At 44.1% G+C, this 19,733-nt stretch overlaps 1 protein-coding gene across 1 annotated transcript in view; it reads right to left on the bottom strand.

Annotated features, from left to right (window-relative positions):
- Positions 1-5,577: 5,577 nt before the first annotated feature.
- Positions 5,578-19,733, bottom strand: part of ST6GAL1 (ST6 beta-galactoside alpha-2,6-sialyltransferase 1) — a 54,596-nt gene continuing 40,440 nt past the window's right edge. Inside the window, exons 4-5 of the mRNA XM_033959054.1 lie at positions 8,255-8,429; positions 5,578-5,967 (exon numbers count right to left, since the gene is read on the bottom strand). Coding sequence (XP_033814945.1) covers positions 5,726-5,967; positions 8,255-8,429 — 417 coding nt within the window. The 3' untranslated portion in view covers positions 5,578-5,725. The remainder of the gene's footprint in view (positions 5,968-8,254; positions 8,430-19,733) is intronic.

The raw sequence follows: 19,733 nt of genomic DNA, 5'->3' as shown, positions 1-19,733 counted from the left end.
CAACAGAAGCCTGCACACAGCTAAGGCCTGCAGCACCAGGCCTGCTCCCCCGAATCAGAGGAAGCCAAAAGCAGGAAGCTGGACTTCCTGATTTACATGGAAATCGGAAACCAATTTTGGAAGAAAACAAGGGACAGTATGCAGCATCATTTGCGGAATTTGTGAAATGCAGAAAGGCACATTAAGGTTCCAGGTTGGACAGGGAAGGCACAAGGGAAAGTCTCAGATGTAGTGCAGCCCACAGAAAACGACCCACATCCGGATGAACTGCCAAGGAGCCCCTCAGGGAAGGAGGGCCCATACGTGAAAGACCAGCAAGCTGAATCCAGAGTGAAGCTATTGCTAGACCCTTCTGCAGACCTTCCTGCAGAAACACCAGGATCCGAGGAATCACTGGAAGAGAAGGATCCACCTGTCTGAGGGTGCACCAAGTGAAGCAACTCAGAAATCACTACCAAAGAATAGCCCCAGCCAGTCGAGGCCGCGGGCTCAAGAGCCATGCCATAAGACTGAAGCAGTTCGGATCCTTCATCCCAATTGGACCCTGTGTGAGGAGAAAATGACAAGGTAACCGAAGCCCCCCAATCCTGCTGGAGCCGAAACAAGGCAGCATACCACAGCCGCTACTGCCAATCGGGTACCACCAGAATCACTGTATGGTGCGTCCAGAACTTAGCTCAATCAACGCTGCACTGGATTGAGCTAAGTTCTGGATGCACCATCGGAATTCATTGTCAAATCTGAAAAGAATACACAGAATTATACTTGTTTATGTTTCAAACAAAGGACTGATTTGTCTCTGCTCCTGATGAAGAATTCAAAACGGAGCTCTGTCGAGCAGCGACAGTATTCCTTTGGAACTCAGATAAGTTGGATCGCATTTACGGTTTCAACATTTTATTAGATTACATTAAATTAGTGATTTTTTCACATCAAGTAAATTTTTGTATCAATTCATTGCATAGTTTGGGGATTTATAACTTCATTTGTTTCCTCCTCATTGAAGCAACACTGTGTCTTTTTGAGAAAAAGTTTTTCCACATGTATTAATATTTAAAATAATCTTAAATAAATAAGACTTAATGATGTACAGGGCAGAATTTATTTTGACGTTGGGGTCCAATATAGGCACCAGTGTTTGTCTCAAGTAGGATTGAAATTCAGTTGCCAAATTTTTCTTTTTTTTTTTTTTTATTGTTATAAACATTTTGGCAAACCTTAGGTTTTTCTTGGGGCCATGCAATCCACTCCGGAGATGAGAAAATCCAAATCATGAAGCACCAGTGTAAGGAGCATGGTGCAGCTTGGAAAGACACGCCTGTGCCACGAAGGAGGAGGCCATCCCCGGAGGTCAAAGGCACCGCATTCGAGCAAATCTCACCCCCCTCACGGGCCGCATCGAATGTGGAACACGGCTGTGAAACCGACAGCTATCCAACACAAATGAGGCATGAATCTATCCCATCCTGCCCTGGGGAGGTCTTCTATGTGGTTTTCTTTCAAAAATGAAATAGGCAAATATGAAAAATTACTTTAAAATCATATCTGAAAAAATCTAAATTGACCACTGAGGCCCTGTTTTGACTAAAAATAGTCCAGGAAAATCACAGAGAACCCTCAAAAACAGAGATTTTAAGGGGGGAACTTAGGACATGCAGGGAAACCACCTAAACCTCCCTTTTTAAAGACCCCCCTAAATTTCAGATTTAAGCTGTTAGCTTGCTCTCATATAACCATGTGCTGACAGGAAACAAACATTTACACTCACTGTGATAAGAGAAACTGAGCTGAACACAGCTTACAGGGAGATCCTTTGCCTCAGTGAACTGGAAATCTGGATTTCAAGTCTTCTGACTGCCCTACCGGCCTGCCCACCACAGCCGGAGACCTCTGGCACTCGTGGACACGTCACACAGACACCTGGTGGAGGAGCGCAGTTTGCTCAGCCTACGCTACACCCAACTAGCGGACAAATCTGGGGTGAGCCAGCTCCAAAGGGAAAGGTCCCAGATCTCCGATCTGATGTGCAGACTGTCCAGGGGGTCTTACTGCCGAGCAGGGAACCCCCCAGAAGCAGACGTTCTCCAACAGTCTGCGATCTTCCGTAGTCAAGGATGTCCACGCAGGGAACATGACAGAAAATTACTGTAAAATCACGAAAAGAAATACGAACAGAAAAGATAAGCTCCTACAGCCTGGTCTGTAGGAATTGAAATTGGAGTACACAGGAGCATGCTCAGTGGTAAGGTGTGAGGGGGAGAAGGTAAAAACTTCAAAGGTTTTGAGGCTTCCTACAGATCCTTGGCAGGAGGAGGGAAATGACCTACTGGTCCTGGAATAAAGTGGGATTTGCACATGCAACTTTCACCACAGAATCTGGTCCTAAAGTGCATGGTAACTATTTTTTTTAGAGGCAGGAATGCCTTGGGCAGAGAGTAGAAAGTCCTGCACTATCTGGCTAGCTCAATATGATTAGCATGCGCTAATTGGATACCGTAACGTTAACACAGGAGCACCTAGTGCCTTCTAAATAGGAGGCAGTGAGAGACCGATTCTGTAAGCAGTACCTGATGTGGCAGGTACCTAGAAAAGTGGCACCTGCCGTGTGTCAATCACGGACATGCACCATTTACAGAATCATGGCTAGCAAGGATCCTAGGTGCCGAAAATGTGAGCCATGGTTTTATAGGGCTACATTTCTGGTGCCTTGAGTCCTTGTAGAATCACAGCCAGTGGTGTCTAGTGATGCTATAGTCCAGCATCACCCGCAAACATGCCCTCCTCTGGGCTTCAGTGTCACTAGACACTGCTAGGTAGAGAATGGCACAGTAGGGAAAAAGAAAGTGCTCACCGCGGGTACGGGGAGAAGTCCATCCTCTGCCCGTGGAGCAGTGAATGGCCTTGTCTCTGCAGTTAAGGGAGGGAACTTGTGCGGTCACCGATTGCGCGCCCATCCTTCCCGATGGCCGCCGCATCTATCTCCTTCTCTCCTTCCTACCTACCAATCGCCGCCACATCTATGTCCCTCCCTCCCTCCCTTCACCTTAGTTTAATTTAATTTGTTCAAGCAGCCAGAGCCTGCCCGACTTCAGGCTCTGGCTGCTTGAACAAATTAAATTAAACCGCACCACAAAAGTAAGGGGAAGGGAGATGCTTGGACCACCATGCAAGGGGTGCTGCAGGGGGGTGGAGAGGAACAGATGCTCAAGCGGGGTGGAAAGAAACAGACGCTGAAGCAAAGGAAATGGGGAAGAGAGAGAGTGGGGAGAAGACGCTGGAAGGGAAGGAGACAGATGTCAAACTATGGGGGGAGCGAAGGGAAGAAGATGGGTGCCAGACCAATTGGCGGGGGGGATGGAAGGCAGAGGCACAGTAACAGAGCAAATGGAAGAGGCAGAGAGAAGGCAGATAGTGGATGGAGGAATTAAATAAGGAGAAGATGAGGAAAGCAGAAACCAGACAACAAAGGTAGAAAAAAAATTTCTATTTCTATTTCTTTTCTTTTATTTTGCTTTAGGATAAAGTAGTATGTAGTATATTGGTTGTGTTGATAAAAATTTATAAACAAAGCCCTGCCAGCTGAACATCCCTTTCTCTAGTTTAGCAGCCAGAATTTGCATTTATATAATGACAATTGTACAGACTATTGTTTCTTTTTATACTTTAAGGTTCAGTATAAAACATTTTGAGGCTTGTGTGGAAGGGACGAGATGGGGCTGTGGATAGGACAGGACGGGGACGAGCTCACGGGGACAGGGCGGAGATGGGGACAAATTTTTTCCCTGTGTCATTCTCTACTGCTAGGCACCATGTACTTAGGCACTGGTCCTGAAGGGTGCCTAGCAGTGCCTAATTTTTTTTTTTTTTAATCTGCTTTTGCTTGGCTTTTAATGGCGTGATTAATTATCGTGACACTTAAAACCAATAAAAACACTTAAGTTAGGCACTGACAGGCACTTGGTGCCTAACTTTTGGCAGTTTTTTGGGAGAATCTGGTCCTAAGCACTCTCATGTTAACTACAGCAGGTAGCAGCATGTACTAATAACTATATTAGCGCATGAATCTCATAAAATTATTTTTTAAAAAGTCTAAAATATGCTGTGTAAAATCTGGGCTTTGTGTTTAGAAAAATTTTGCATTACAAGTGCTATGCCCATATTTCAGCGTACTTTAGTTAAATGCCCCAACTGACTTAATTTTAAATCTTGCTACACTTAGACCTTGAACAGACTGCTTTATCTCCCATCGCCTTAGATTCCTCCTTAAATGGTAAGCTTCCTTTGGCAGAGACTAATATTTATATGTAATTTGTTGGACCTGTGCTGAGAAATAGGCTTAATGCATCTTTATTTAGACCTTTTCTGCACACTTAGCCTATTTCTAGCACAGCATTAAAAAGGCTATTTTCTATTTTTTTTTAATATATAACCATACTCTGTTAGCATTGGCATGCCACCATTTCAAAAAATTAATGCAGGAGCACTTGTTGCTTCCCATTTAGTAGGCGTTAAGGGCTCCCACGTTATAGACAAACTAACCATTAGCGTGGCGTTATGATCAACATAATAGCTTATTCGCACATCCATGCCCATTCTCTGACTCAACACGCCCCCTCCAAAAAATACACAAAAGAAATTTCTCATGATTAGCACGTGCAGATGGCAACATTAACACAAAATGTTTTTAAATTTCCTGCACTAGGCTATTTTGACTGCATTAGGTGCATATTAGAACCTAACATAACTTAGAAAAAGGGCCCCTTAGTTTGATACAGATATGCTGACATGACAATTTATTTCCTTGCTCTACAATGATTTGAAAATATCCAACTTAATAATTAGTAAATTAAAAAACCTCTGAATTTGGTAACTAGTTCTTATGTCCCTGCTTCCCTATGAAAAAATTTACACTATAAGATACAAATATGTACAAGGGGTGACTGAAAAGTTCTCAGCCCAACCAACCAAGTTGAGGGAGTCTCCATTGAGGGCAGTCTCTGTCAAGGGCTATACACTTAGTCCAGTGATTTTCTACTTTTTTTTGTTCTGTCAGAATAATACGGAACGAAAAAAATGGAAAATCGTTTGACTAAGGGCTTCTTTTACTAAGGTGCGCTAGCGTTTTTAGCGCACGCAGGATTTTAGCGTGCGCTAAACCCGCGCTATGCTTCTAGAACTAACGCCAGCTCAATGCTGGCGTTAAGGTCTAGCGCGCGCTATTCCACGAGTTAAAGCCCAAACGCACCTTTGTAAAAGGAGCCCTAAGTGTTTAGCCCTCAATGGAGACTGCCTCAGCTTTTTTGGTTAGGCTGACAACTTTTCAGCAGCCCCTCTTATTTTCATACAAAACATGAGGAAGAGATATCGCTCAAAACATCTAAATAAATTTCCTTCATGTACCTCAGGACACGCAAATAAAATTAAGAACAACAAAAAATCCTTCCAAAAGAAGTTATTTTGGTGATCAAAGTGTTCAAATGTTACAATCCTGACTGTTCAAAACCTTCACTTTAAAAAAAAACACATCAGGGTACAAACAACATCCATTCAGGGTACAAACAACAGTCTTTGTAAGCCAAAGAATTTCATTCACCTTGAGGTGTTTTTTTTTTTTTTTTTTTTAGGGGGCAGTGTTTTCAAAGGGGTTATTTTTGTGGGTACCATGACAGAAATGAACCTCACTCCTCAGTCAGGGTATGTGAAGTATAAGGTTTTCTCTTTGAAACTAACATTGAATTTTTCTAAAACCAGGCAAGGTCACTCTGCCCTTTACATAAATGTGTTCATCCTTTCCTTGATTGATCTTCTTCACCAGGTTCTTCTCAAAAAGCAAGGGATGATAGGCACCCATGACACAGGCACGATCTTGAAACCTTTGATAATAATGGCAAATGTCTGTCTTTCGTTTTGAAGGGATGAATTCATAAACATTTACCTCATCACAGAGGTCCATCATTAGTAGAATACCTGAGCGAGAAAATTACAACAAATCAGATCTACAAGTGAAGGCCATTTAGGAGTCAATTTTCAGCCTGCACAGCAGGAATGTATACTGAGCAATTTTAAGTTGCTTTGCTGTTTGTTTCACTTTCATTTTGGAGTGTGCAAGGGTAGCAGTGTGGGCTCATTTTGTTTTCTGAAATTAAACTACTGAAAACCCAATAAAAGCGATGAAAATGAAATGAAAAATAAATTAGGGTCATTTACCCCTACCACAAAATTTAAAAAATAAAGGCCCCCAGAATCAGAACTAGCCCCTCTTGACCATCTACACTCCATTAAATACTCTAATTACAGCCAGTGAATCTTCTATGGGCAAGCAACATAGATAATAATAATAATAACAACTTTATTCTTCTATACCGCCATAGTCATAAGACTTCTAGGCGGTTCACATTGAAGAATTACAGAATGTAAAAAGTGAGGGTACAACTTATTACATAGGATAAAGATAAAAGGACAGCATATTACATCGAGGTTGGGGCGGGAAAGTATAACTTGGAAAGTGGTGAGGCTTCTGTTTATGTGAGGAATTTGTCAAATAATACGGTTTTAATTGCTTTCCGGAATGCGCTGTAGGTCAGTCTGGCTTCGCCAATGTAGTTTCCCAGCCAGGACTGCTATTTGCCTGTTTGGAACATGAAGGACCTGTCCAGAAAGAATTTGTATTTGCAGCCTGTGATCGTTGGATATATGAATATGTTGTGGTTTCTGGTTGGTCGTGTGGGGTTGCGTAATATGAAATATGGTAATAGGTAAGAAGGCGCTAGTCCCCAGATCTGCTTGAAACAAATACAGGCAAACTTGAACAGTATTCGCGCCTCCATTGGTAGCCAGTATAACCTTTTGGTCGTTTTTCCTCAGTCCGAAGATCAAGCGAACTGCTGTGTTTTGCACTATTCTTAATCTTTGTACTGTTTTCTTTGGGATTCCTAGATAAATGATATTGTAGTAGTCCAGACTTGATAGGATCAGGGACTGCACCAGTAGTCTAAAGGATGTAGCGTCAAAGTATTTTTTAATGGTCCTGAGTTTCCACAGTGTACAGAAGCAATTCTTCACCACTAAGTTCGTGTGATCAGCCATGGTTAGGTGAGTGTCTAGTGTGATTCCCAGTATTTTTATGGTTTTGGAGATTGGGTATCCGTAGCCATTTAATTGTAACGATGTTCTGGTAATTTTGTCCTTGGGGCTTGCCAGGAAGACTTTTGTCTTTTCTGTGTTTAGTTTCAGTTTGAAGTCGGTTGTCCATTTTTCGATTTCAGTCATTATGTGAGATAGGTGATCTATAATTTCGTTTGTTATGTCTTTTAAGGTTATTAAAATAGTTATATCATCTGCGTATATGTAATAGTTTAAGTTTAACTTTTGTAATAGATGGCCTAAGGATGAGATATAAATATTGAATAGTGTGGGTGATAGAGGGGAGCCTTGTGGAACCCCCAAGGGATTTTTCCATGGGTTTGAGTATTTCCCGTCACTGGCCAGTCGATATGTTCTGGGGTATGCCATGCAGAATCTACTGAAAAAAAAATGCTGCTCTCGGGTTAATGCTAGGAAGTTTTTCTTTACCCAGCGTGTGGTGGACACCTGGAATGCGCTTCCAGAGGGCGTAATAGGACAGAGTACGGTACTGGAGTTCAAGAAAGGATTGGACAATTTCCTGCTGGAAAAAGGGATAGAGGGGTATAGAAAGAGGGCTACTGCCCAGGTCCTGGACCTGTTGGGCCGCCGTGTGAGCGGACTGCTGGGCACGATGGACCTCTGGTCTGACCCAGTGGAGGCATTGCTTATGTTCTTATGTTCTTATTCAATGTGATCTTGGATTCACAAGGGATCACTATTGCTCATAGACCTGGTTAAACATCAGAGAAGAAGGGTCTCGCATGAACAAGCAAAACAAAATTTAAAAAAGCCAGACTAAAGTGTAGATAAAACTTAAAACAGACTAAAGTGTAGATAAAAAATAAAACTGACATGGACATGTTTCGGCTCGTGTGTATTTACAAAATTCTATTGAACATTGGACACCTGATGCCGTATTGAGTCATCTGGTCTTGTATGAGACTTCTGTCAGTCATAATATACACCACCACCTTGATTTGGAGAATTCAGATGTATTTGTATTATTTGACATACAAGCTATTCAATTCCAAAGACAGATACATTTCACATTTTATAGAACTGAAGCAGGTGCAAATTGAACCTGGTCTGTGACCTAATAGTCTAACCATGTCCTGTCCTCTGAACTCACCAAGCAATCCAGAAGATGGTGGATTGGGCTGAATGTCCTCTGGACTGTTCTCCTGAAGAATATCCCAGATCTGCCACTGTGTTTGGGGGTGCAGAATATAAAATGGCTGATCAGGATACTTTTGACGATATGTCTTGTAATTGTCAAAAAAGTTATAATCAGGTCTTCTGTACCACTGAAATAAAGTAGAATAGGATCTTTAAGATGCTACTGGGAATACATCCTTCAGTATCTTAGCTCAGCAAAATCTCTTCTGACTATATACAGTGATGAGAAAAGTTTTTGAACTTTAAGTACAATAAATAAGACATCGTTGTTAATTGAAACTGGGCTCTTTTTGTGATATAAAAAGGACACATATTCAACAATTCTGTGTTTCTTATGATACCATAACATACAAAGTAAGAACAATAATTAATTCTGAATCAGTGTGTGAATAATAAATGAACTTTTAGTTTCCTTGGCTTAATTAATTGTCTAATTAGAATCAGGTGATTATATCACTGGGTAACAAAATCTTCATGGCTCAGTTTAAACTTCCTGTTCTATACAAAGGTCCAAATGATTTTGAGTTTCGTCTTCATCATAAAAGTTAACACATCCTGCCAGAAGCAAAAGTTGTTTCAGAGGATCAACAATAATAAAAAAAAGTTGATACTTATGGGAAAGGTGATGGGACTTGATAGATTTTCTTTCTGTGGTTACAATCAAAGCATATTAATGGGGTTACCTCGCCTGTTAAGAGACAGAAAATCTTACAGACCCTGAATCGTCACAGGGCGGATATTGTCTTTTTACAGGAGACGCACTTGACTTCTCTGGTGCATGAGAAATTTGCCTGGGTGGGGCGGGCGATCGGTGTGGCGGCGGTTCATCAGAGGGCCGGGGTTCTGATTCTCATTAGGAAATCTTTAGAGGTGATTGTGCAAGATGTGTATGTGGATCCCTCAGGACACTTTGTCTTAACTCATATTGTTCTGGACCTTAGAGCCCTGCTTCTCTGTAATGTATACACGCCAAATGTTTACGAGCCTGCCTTTTATTGTTCTTTGTTTAAGGCTTTCAATAAGTGCCCCGAGGTGCCTTTGGTGTTGGGTGGCGATTTCAATATCATGCATGATCCTAGCCTTGATAAGACTGCTCCCTGCCCACAGGATCTTCTGGTATTCCTTACCTTTGCTCTTTGTTGGATCTTCTCATTGTATGGCGAACTCTCCATCCTGGAGAATGGGACTATACTCACCTGTTGCATGCTCATAGTACACAATCTAGGATAGACTATTGGCTTCTGTCTACTAGTCTCTTCTCCTCTACGAAGTCTGCGGTGATAGGGCCATATTGCATCTCCGATCATGCTTTTGTTTGGTGCACTCTGGAGTTGGTGGGGCAGGGGTCCGTAGGTGGACATTTCCTTCGTTTTTGTACAAAGACCCAGGTTTTTTGGACCATCTGCTCAAGAAATGGAGAGACTACCAGTCCCTTAATGCCGCTCATTGGACTGACCCGGTTTTATATTTGGATACGGCTGAGCTGTGCTACACAGGAAAATTATAGCTTATGCCATTTTTAAGAGGAAAGTCCAGGATCGGGAGATCCTTCGTTTGGAGAAACAGGTGCGGGCGGACCAGATCTAGTTTGCTTGCTACCCTACCCCTCAACGTAGGAGTAATTTGTTGGCTTCACAGGCTTCCTTAAATGAGCTGTTGCATGCCCATACTATCCGTTCGCTCCAATATTTTAAACATTGCCTCCATTTCTACAGCAATAAGGGTGGGCATGTTTTAGCTAACTTGGTGCATACTTCGGATGGTCCGAGAAGAGTGTTGCGGTTGATGGAAGAGGGCTCCGGTCCAGTTAGCTCTGATGCTGAGATTGTATGGGTTTTTCGAATGTTTTATCAGAATCTGTATGCTGGTTCTGCAGACCCGGACCTGCAGAGTGAGCTTTACTTGGATAACATTTCTTCTCCACAATTGTCCGATTCCCACCTCCGGCTGTTTAATGCACCTATTCGGCAGATGAGGTGGCTGTGGTCATCCAATCTAGTCAACTTTGGAAATCTCCTGGACCTGACAGGTTCCGCTCTGAGTTTTATAGCTGCTCTCCATGGAAATTTCACCTGTCTTAGCATCTACATTTACTGCTTATGTTGAGCGGGGGTCTTTGCCATCGTCTTTGTGAGATGCTCGTATTGTAGTGCTTTTGAAACTGGGTTGTGATCCTACCTTGCCGAGTTCGTACTGATCTATCTCCCTTTTGAATGTTGAGGCAAAATTTTTTGATAAGATTTTGGCTAATCGGTTGGCCCGTGTTCTCCCTGCTCTTATCGCAGACCCTCAAGTTGGGTTTGTGCAATACCACCTAGTGGCTCACAATATTTACAGTATTCTCACATCGTTGGAATATGTGGCTCATCGCCGGGTACCATCCTTGCTGGTCAGTTCTGACGCAGAAAAAGCCTGGAATTTTCTGTTTCCTACGTTACGTCATTATGGTTTTTCTGATTTTTTTTTAATGAAGCTGTTGCTGCTCTTTATGTTTCCCTGTCGGCAGCGATCTGGGTTAATGGTTTGCTTTCCGAGTCTTTTGCAATTCAGACGGGTACAAGGCAAGGTTGCCCTTTATCCCCTCTTCTGTTTGTCCTTACCTTGGATCCCTTGGTGCGAGATATCTTGCAATCTAACATTAGTGGGGTTCGCATTGGCATTATGGAGTTTAAGTTGTCAGCTTTTGCGGATGACCTTCTGGTTCATCTTACTAACCCGGAGATCTCTGATAGTGATGGCCGAATATGGGGATTTTTCAGGTTTTCGGTTGAATCTGGACAAGTCTTTAGCCCTTCCCACGTCCCGTGCGGTTCGTGATCAGTGGCCGAGCCTGTTCCTGTTGAAATAGGCGGACTCAGCCTTTCATTATTTGGGCATTCAGTTGACGTCTTCGGTTCCCTCTCTTACGAATGCTAATATACATCTGCTTTTTGACTACACGCATCGGCGTCTGGACAGTTGGAAATTTTTTTCCCCTTTCTTTGCACGGTCGTATTCAGTTATTCAATATGATTGTTTTTCCAAAATGGCTTTATGTTTTCCAGGTGCTGCCTATTCACCTCCTGCAGAAGGACATCTGTCGGTTGTATCAGCTCTTATCTTATTTTTTGTGGAGAGGCAAAAAGCCCCGGATGGCTTTTCAGAATTTAGTAGGATCGTGGTCGTGGGGAGGCATGGGCGTCCCTGATATTCGGCAGTATAACCAGGCTTGTTTGCTTCATTATCCTGGTGATTGGATTCTGGAGCAGAGTATGTACACATGCTTCGACTACTAATTGGCCTTTTACCACCCCTGGTATCTACATTCTTTGCTTCATGCCCTGAGATCTTCCCTTCCTTCTCATTTACGCTCTAGTTTGATATTGGGCTCCCTTTGTGATGTTTGGAAGCTCCTAATGTTCCATTTGGGAGAGCTCCCGGGGGTGTCGGACCAATTGCCTCTTCAGGAGAATCTTCACTTTTTGCCGGGCCGAACCTCTTCCCCTTTTCGCCGATGGGCACAGTCTGGTTTGACTTTGATGCACGTCCTGCGTCCAGACGGTACTCTTCCACTTTGGTGCAATTTCTGTCTGCATGAAGGGATTCTGGGTACCAACTCCTTTGCCTACATGCAATTGGGTCATTATATGCGCTCCTTGATGGCCGAGGGCCTGCGGTCGGGGTTAGGGACTAAGCTTCATATCTTTTTTGACCAATTTGAGGATACGAGACTCTCTGTTTTGGCGCTCCATAAAGCTTTGGGTCCCCTTGCGTCACCTAGGTCTTGGGATGCCTTGAGTGCCCGCTGGGTGCCTGAGCTGGGTTTGTTACCGCCCAACTTGGATGTGGGCTGCCTTATTAGTCGGATCCCCACTCTTTCTGTGTCAGCTGAGCTCCAAGAGTGTCAGTTTCATGTTTTGCACCATGCGTATTTCACGAGGGTTCAATTGTTCCATTCTGGTTTAACGGAATCAGCCCTATGTGAAAAATGCATCAGTGCACCCAAGTCCTTCTTTCATGCTTTCTGGAAATGTCCCTTGGTTAAGAGTTTTTGGAGGTAGATAGTCCGGTATTTGGAGTCTTTGTTGGGCCGGCACATCCCTCTTACCCCGGTGGGGTTTCTCTTGGATAAATCCTGTGACAGGGAAGCCCCTGTCCCAAGGAAAAGAACAGTTAAACTTCCCCAGCAGGCATCAAATGGCTTGATAAAACCTGGCCTGGAGCAGACTCAGCCCAGAGGGAAGGGGCAGAAGCAAGGTTCGGTACAACACAACAGCCAGGGGGGAAGGGCACTGCAAACCAATTATCTCCCCTATCGATCCTTTCCTCAAGGTGAGAAACCTAAACCCAACCCAGGAGGGGGTGGGGTCAGCACTCGTGCTAGAGGGGACCAGCTGCCTCAAATAGAGAGGAGACAGAGCAAGCAGGGGAGCTCACCTGGCTCTAATCAAGAGAGTTCAGCTACACGCCGGGACTCCAGAGTTCTAGTTCCCCAACCCAGGACGTTTGCAGGAGGTCAACCCAGCAAAGGAGGAAGTGTTAATTCTGGGAGGTACAGCCTGGCCAATCTTGGGAGGGAGACCCGGGGGTTTGCCCTCAGAGACATAACGTTCTGAAGGAGCTGGCAGGCAGGCAAAGTGTGGGATGGGTGAAACAGCCTGAAGTTAATGGGTGGAGAAACAGCCCTGACTACAGAACTAATGACTGGGAAATGAGCAGCCTTCTTGATGAAAGTGAGTTTGAAGAGGGCATGGATATAGGAGGGCATGAAATATGAAAGGTCCTTCCTGTCTTATGGGAAATCCAGTCCTGGTGGTTTAAAAACCCTGAGCTAGAGCAAGGCTGTGAACAGGGCAGAAGCAGCTCTGCACTAATTAAAGACAATTTGAGGGAAGTCTGTTTGCAGGCTTTCCAATAAGCCCAGAGGACTCCAGAGGCAAAGTCAGGAGTTGGTAATTGCCTCAGGGAGGGAGACCCTTGGTGGGGGGGAGAACAAGTAGCCCAGCAGCAGGGTGTACTGGCTGGGTGAGCCCATGGACACTGGCTGGAAGTTGCCAGCCTGCTTAGGAAGATGTGGGCTCCAGAAAATTAAAGCATACTCCTGAATGGGTGTTTTGGAAAAACGTTTTTTTTTTTCTTTATGCTTTTGCTGACAAGTACAGGGCAAGTGGCCCACGCTGGAGCAAGAGGGATTGCTCCAAAGGACTTATAGGACATTGCCTTGATGAACATATTGTTGATTTACCATGTTCAAGGATTACAAATAAAAATGAAGCTGTTTTTCTTTTGAGAAATCCCTTTTCCTGGTTTTTCTTTCTACCAGCCATATAAAAGGCGCTACCTAAATCTACCTGTGGTCCGGGTCTGGCTTTCCAGCCACCAAGGAACCGGCCCGGTCACAATACGAAGCTTTTTGTTTTCCCCCTGGGGTCAGTTGGACCTTTGTGCGAAAGGCTGGCTTGGTGACTAAAACGGTGATTTTGGGGGAATAGGTCTCTACTCAGGCTCCCTCTTTCTGGACTTGGCGTAATCAATTACATGCTTTAATGGTGCTTGAGAGGGGTCGGGGGCGCACTTCTTTCCACCAATCTAAATTCTTCATGAGGGTCTGGGGTCCTTATGTATATTCTTTGTCTCCTAGAGCCCGTAGTCTTATAATAAATACTTTAACCCTCTGAGCCCTTTTAGGCGGTGAGAGGGTCAGCGTCCTTGATGCATCCCTTTCTTAATTTGTTCCTCATAGCTGTTCCTCCTCCTTCCCTTTTTTATATTTTGTGTGCGCTTGTCTTTCTGTATTGGTTGTTGTTGTGTTAGTGTTTGTCTTGCTGGGCTTGTTGGGCTTTTGCTGGCTGGGGGTGGGGTGGATGGGGGTGAGGGGAGGTCCCCCTTTGCAGTATTCCAGGGCCCATCAGAGTTCAGGGCCCTGACGTTCTAGTTCTTATTTGGTACTGTTGGGAGCTCGCCTGTTTCTGGGGTTTGGGGTACTTGCTCCTTCTTATGTTCTCTATAGCTTGTAGTTTTTGCCTTTCCTCTGACTGTGCCCTGGCTGCCTATCCTTGTTGTTGTCTGCTCTTATGCTTCATTGTGCCGGGGAGCAGCTTGGGGGCACGTCCTCTTGTTTTGTTTTTTCATATGTTCTTTTTACCTGCTCTTCTGGGGAGGAGAGAGGGGGTTATTGCACGGGGGTTTCTGCTTGTATAATGCAACACTCTTGAACATTTCCTGTTACTTTTCTTGTATTCTTTGTTGTTTCTCTGATAGTTCAATAAAAAATTGTTTTCGCTTAAAAATTTAGTCCCTTGGTTGTGCCTCTTTTAGTGCGGTTGTTTAATGATCTGAAAGATGGGGCACAGTTTCCTTATTATATCAGACTGGCGGGCATCACAATCTTGCCCTAGCCAGGCAAGGATGTAAATCACTGTGGTAGCTACAAGCTGATTTCTTTGTTGGGCATTGGCACTAAGATATTGGCTAGGGTATTGGCAGATCGGTTGTCTATCTATATACCGGAGCTCATCCATCCCGATCAGGTAGGCTTTATTGGGGGGAGGCAGGCAGTGGATGGGATTAGGAGGGTTGTGAATCTGGTATGGCAAGCATGGCGAGAGAGTTCTTCATGGGTGGCGGTAGCGGTGGATGCAGAAAAGGCATTTGATTGGGTGGATTGGAAGTTTATGGGGGCAGTGCTGCGGCATATGGGGTTTGGCAATAGGTTTATATCATGGATACTCACACTGTACAATAGGCCGTTGGTGTGTGTTAAGGTCAATGGGGTATACTCCTCTCCGTTTGAATATATACGGGGAATGAGGCAAGGGTGCCCGCTCTCGCCCCTACTCTTTGCTCTGGTGATTGAGCCGTTGGCACAACGTATTCAGCTTTCTGCTAGGGTTTTTAGGGGTATGGATAAATGATATCGAGCATAAGCTGTCCTTATTTGCAGATGATATTCTGGCTATAGTGGAGGGCTCCGAATCCTCCATGGTAGCTCTTTGGGATCTTATGGGGGAATATGGACAGCTGTCTGGCTTTAAGGCCAATATGACTAAGACAGAGGAATTGAATATCTCGGTTATGGAGGACCGAGTCTCGGATTTGCAATGGACAGTCCCTTTTCGGTGGATGAAAGAGCCAATCAGGTATCTGGGGATTCAATTGGTGGGTGGATTGGACATCGTTGTTTCGATTAAATTATGCCCCGTTAATGGTTACTATCCAAAGAGATTTAGCTAGATGGGATAAACTTTATATTTCTTGGATGGGTCGGATGGAGACAGCACGAATGATGATTCTCCCTAAATTTCTTTATTTATTCCAAGTACTTCTGGTTGAAAGATTATTTTAGGTGCTGGCATAACTGTTTATTTAGGTTTATTTGGGGAGGGAATCAGCCAGGGTAGCTCGGTATGCTATGTTTAAGTCTAAGGGAGAAGAGGGGCTAGATATTTCTAATTTTGAGAAATATTATCATAAGGCACAATTGTGAACGATTGTGGACTGGCATGCTTGCCTCCTCAAGTTATGGGTGCAGGCTGAACAGGATCTTTTGACAGGACCTCGGGGATCACTTGACCTGGGAGATCACTTTGATGGGACCTCGGGGATCACTTGAGCTTGGGAGCGAGGAACTGTTGGAGATTTCTAATCCATTCACCCATTGGACTTTACGGGTATGGCGAGTGGAGGCTCAGAAATTGTTGGGTAAGACTAAAGGGATATTTTTTCTGCCTCTATTATTTGCCCCGGACTTTATCCCTGGTAAAGGGGAGGAGGGGGGGGTCAAACTGTGGGCACGTAAAGGACTATAGTACAGTACTTTGGTCAATTTATAGGCGGGGAGGGGGTCCGGGCTTTTGCTGAACTTCAGGAGCAGTTTCAGTTGAACTCGAGGGATATTTTACCTTACTTACAGGTAAAAAAATATATTTTGATTGCTAGAACCAGGGAGCCTCGGATACTGCATAGATCTGGGTTTGAACAAGGTTTGGGGGGCCCGGTGAAGAAGGGGTGTATTTCTATTCTATATAAAATCATTCAAGAGGATAAGGGAGGAAAACGTCCTATATTAAGGCTTGGGAGCAGGATTTAGGGTTGGACTTTACTATGGAAGAATATGGGGGAATAGTGATGCGGATCCACCATGTTGCCAAGACGCCTCTTTTGGTGGAAAATGCACTCAAGCTCTTGGTGAGGTGGTATGTCACTCCTGTGTTGCTTAATAAGATTAATCTTCTGTCTGGGGATGGGTGTTGGAGGGAGTATACTGAAAAGGGTATATTTTTCCATATGTGGTCGGCGTATCCTCTACTTCGGGGGTATTGGAAGGAGGTTTTTCTATATGTGAGTACACGGATCCAAGTTCCGGTGCTATTTAGGCCAGAAACTGCCTTATTGGGGGTAGGGGTAGAGGGAATGACTGGATATCAGGATAAAATAGTGAGTCTGACCTTTCTTGCAGCTTGCCTAGTTTTGGCACACTTGTGGAAGAGCTCTAGTGTTCCTACCTTGACACTCCTGAAGAAGCAGCTGGGTGGTGTGTGTGCTCGGTATCAGTTCTCGGCCATACTGACACATAAATGGGCTCAGTTTTTGGACCTTTGGGGACGATATCTGGAGGTAGAATAGGGAGGGGGTGTGGATTGAGGTTTCTGCATCTAGAGGCTGGTTTGGGGGCCTCTCTTTTTCTGTGCTTGAGTTTAGGTTCTCTGGTGGGGGGGGGGGAGGGAGGGAGATGGTATGTTGGTTGGGGGAGTTGGTGTAGGTGTATGGGACCTGTGACAAATTTTGCTGTTATGTTCCCAGGATCTTTTGTAGAGTTGGTTCAGAGTATTGTCTGTTTGTGATCTACTGAAAACATTATGCCAATGTGTGTATTCTGAATTGTTCCTGACTTAATTCAAAATAAAGAATTATAAGAAGTATCAGCTATATACAGGGCCCCTAGGCACACAAGTACAATAGGCCCCCTGTTCCACCCCACCCCACCATGCTGTGTCAGAGGGAAGCTTTGGGCAAGCAGCACTGCTTGCACAATTACAGTTCCTGTTGCCTTTCTTACCCACGTTGCTTGCTTGTCTTACTTTCCGTCGATGGGGGGGAGAGCCGCGTTGCTGATCGTGGTAGGGCCCGCGTTGCCAATCGGGGGGGGGGGGGGGAACATTGCTAATCGATGCTGGAGGGGCCCATCGTTGTTTGGAAAAGACAATGTTGATGCCCCCCTTCATCGGGTCCCCCTGACCATTTTGGGCCCTAGGCATGTGCCTACTTGGCCTATTGGTTAATTCTGCCCTGGCTATATATCGCCTCTGGAACACATTACCTATCCAATTTAGGAATCAGAAATCCAAATCAGAACTAAAATCCTTCTTATTCAAAGATGCTTATCCATAACGTATTAACTTCAAACAAGGACAGACCTCCAAGACAAAGCATGCTCCTTTTCCTTATGTTCCTCCTATCCTATCAGAAATTGCAGTTCATCCCCCATCCCTATCCTCCATTCTCTTGAATGCGTAATGTGCACATAATACTCCTTCCCTATTAGAATGTAAGCCGCCTAGAAGGAATTGACCTTTGTATGGTGTGGTAAGCCCATATTAAATTTGCAACTATTTGAAAACAGTTAAAATATATCTATTCAGACAAACATTTGATAGGCAAATTGCAGTCACCAATGTTTTGTTTTGTTGTTTTATTATGTTTGTTTTTTTTAGCTAGTTTATATTTTGAACAACATTCAATACAGAGACTTGCACTACATAGGCAAGAGTATTTAATTTATTACAAAATCAATTTGGAAGAAAATTAGTCAAAACTACCAGAAAAACTACTATAACTCCTACCATTTTTAACTTCTTTCCAAGAGCCCGCAATCCTTTACATATTCTCCTTTTTACTCCATGACAACTAATTTGCAGTTATATACATAATTGCGCTTACTTGCTATTCTAGAAACCTCCAAATTTTATATATGACCCCAAATTTGGGGCTAGATTCACAAAGCAAATCGATCGTGTACAGATCGTTTGTGACCCCTTTGCGACCAGATTTCCCTCGGGCACCATTCACTAACCTCTCCTGCGATCCACTTCAAATCTGTGCATGCAAATGAGGTGAAACGCATGCAAAGTAGGCAGGGACGCAATTCACAACACAAAATTTCACATCCGACTGGGCTGGCCGATCAACTGAAGAAGTGACTGCTATGGACCAGTCGAAAACGTCTTTCCGACTCTGGAAGCCCTGCTCTCTGCCCTGCTCGCCGCTCTCTCCTACCTGCTCACCCTGAATCGCTGCATCAGTTTTCTCCTGCCCTTCCCTGAAACTCCTGCCTGCCTGCTCACTGCCCGGGTTTTCTCCTGCCCTTCCCCACCCTGCGAGCCCGTGGTTTAAAGCAGGATAAAACCATGGACTCACAGGGCTAAAAACTAATAATAAAAGTAAAAAAAAAAAAGATTGCGGCTCCAATCACAGAAAAGCGATCCGTGCCGGCAGATGGGGGCGTTCCTCCGATTGCCCCCATCTGCTTATTTTAGTTTGCTGAATTCGTCGGACCTGCCCAGAATCTGGCCCTTGGACATGCTCCTGAGATATGTGAGCAACTTAATTAGCTAATATGCTGTTAACCATCAATAATTGATGCTAACAACTAAGTACTGACATCAATTGGCATCGATTAGGATTTGTGCACGCCTTTAGCTATGTGCTATTAATCCTATAGCACACAATCCAAAAGGGGGCATGGCCATGGGAGGGGCATGGGTGAGTCTGGTAACAAAATACTGCAGTGTTATAGAATAATGGGTCGGCACAACCAACTTGGGTGCCAGGATTTATATTAAGTTTCAGCAGGCTGGTGATTTTAATCTGACTCTAAACTCGTGCCTTGATAGGATCTCTACAGCAATATATAGACCAACGAAAGCGAGTGCTGCTTTGCTAGACATAATGACACAGCTTGAGTTAGCCGATGCTTGGAGAACGCTTCATCTGAATGATAAGGAATAATCTTTCTACTCCCCGCCACATGGATCCTATTCGAGGATTGATATGTTTCTCATAAGCAGCTCACTACTTCAGTCTCTTACTGACTCCTCTATCAAAGAAATTTCCATATCAGACCATGCTGCTATCACGCTTACCCTGGACAACTTAGTACCCCCTATACCATCCAAATCATGGAGATTTAACTCATCACTGCTTTCAGAAGATGGATTTAAGGAGCATGTGGAAAAAGCCATCACTTAATTTTTTCTTTTTAATATTCCTGAAGATACCAGTTGGGGTGTCACATGGTACTCCTTTAAAGTGTACATTAGAGGAGTGATCATGTCGTTCAGCTCGATGGTTAAAAAGAAAACTACAGCAGAACTTCGAAAGCTTGAATCTATGATCAAATTAAAGAATTAGCGCACCACTCTGATATCAACAACCCTCTTATGGGGGAGTTGCAG

Source organism: Geotrypetes seraphini, chromosome 9, assembly GCF_902459505.1.
Source record: "Geotrypetes seraphini chromosome 9, aGeoSer1.1, whole genome shotgun sequence".
Taxonomy (NCBI): Eukaryota; Metazoa; Chordata; class Amphibia; order Gymnophiona; family Dermophiidae; genus Geotrypetes; species Geotrypetes seraphini.
This window is presented reverse-complemented; position numbering and strand designations above follow the sequence as displayed.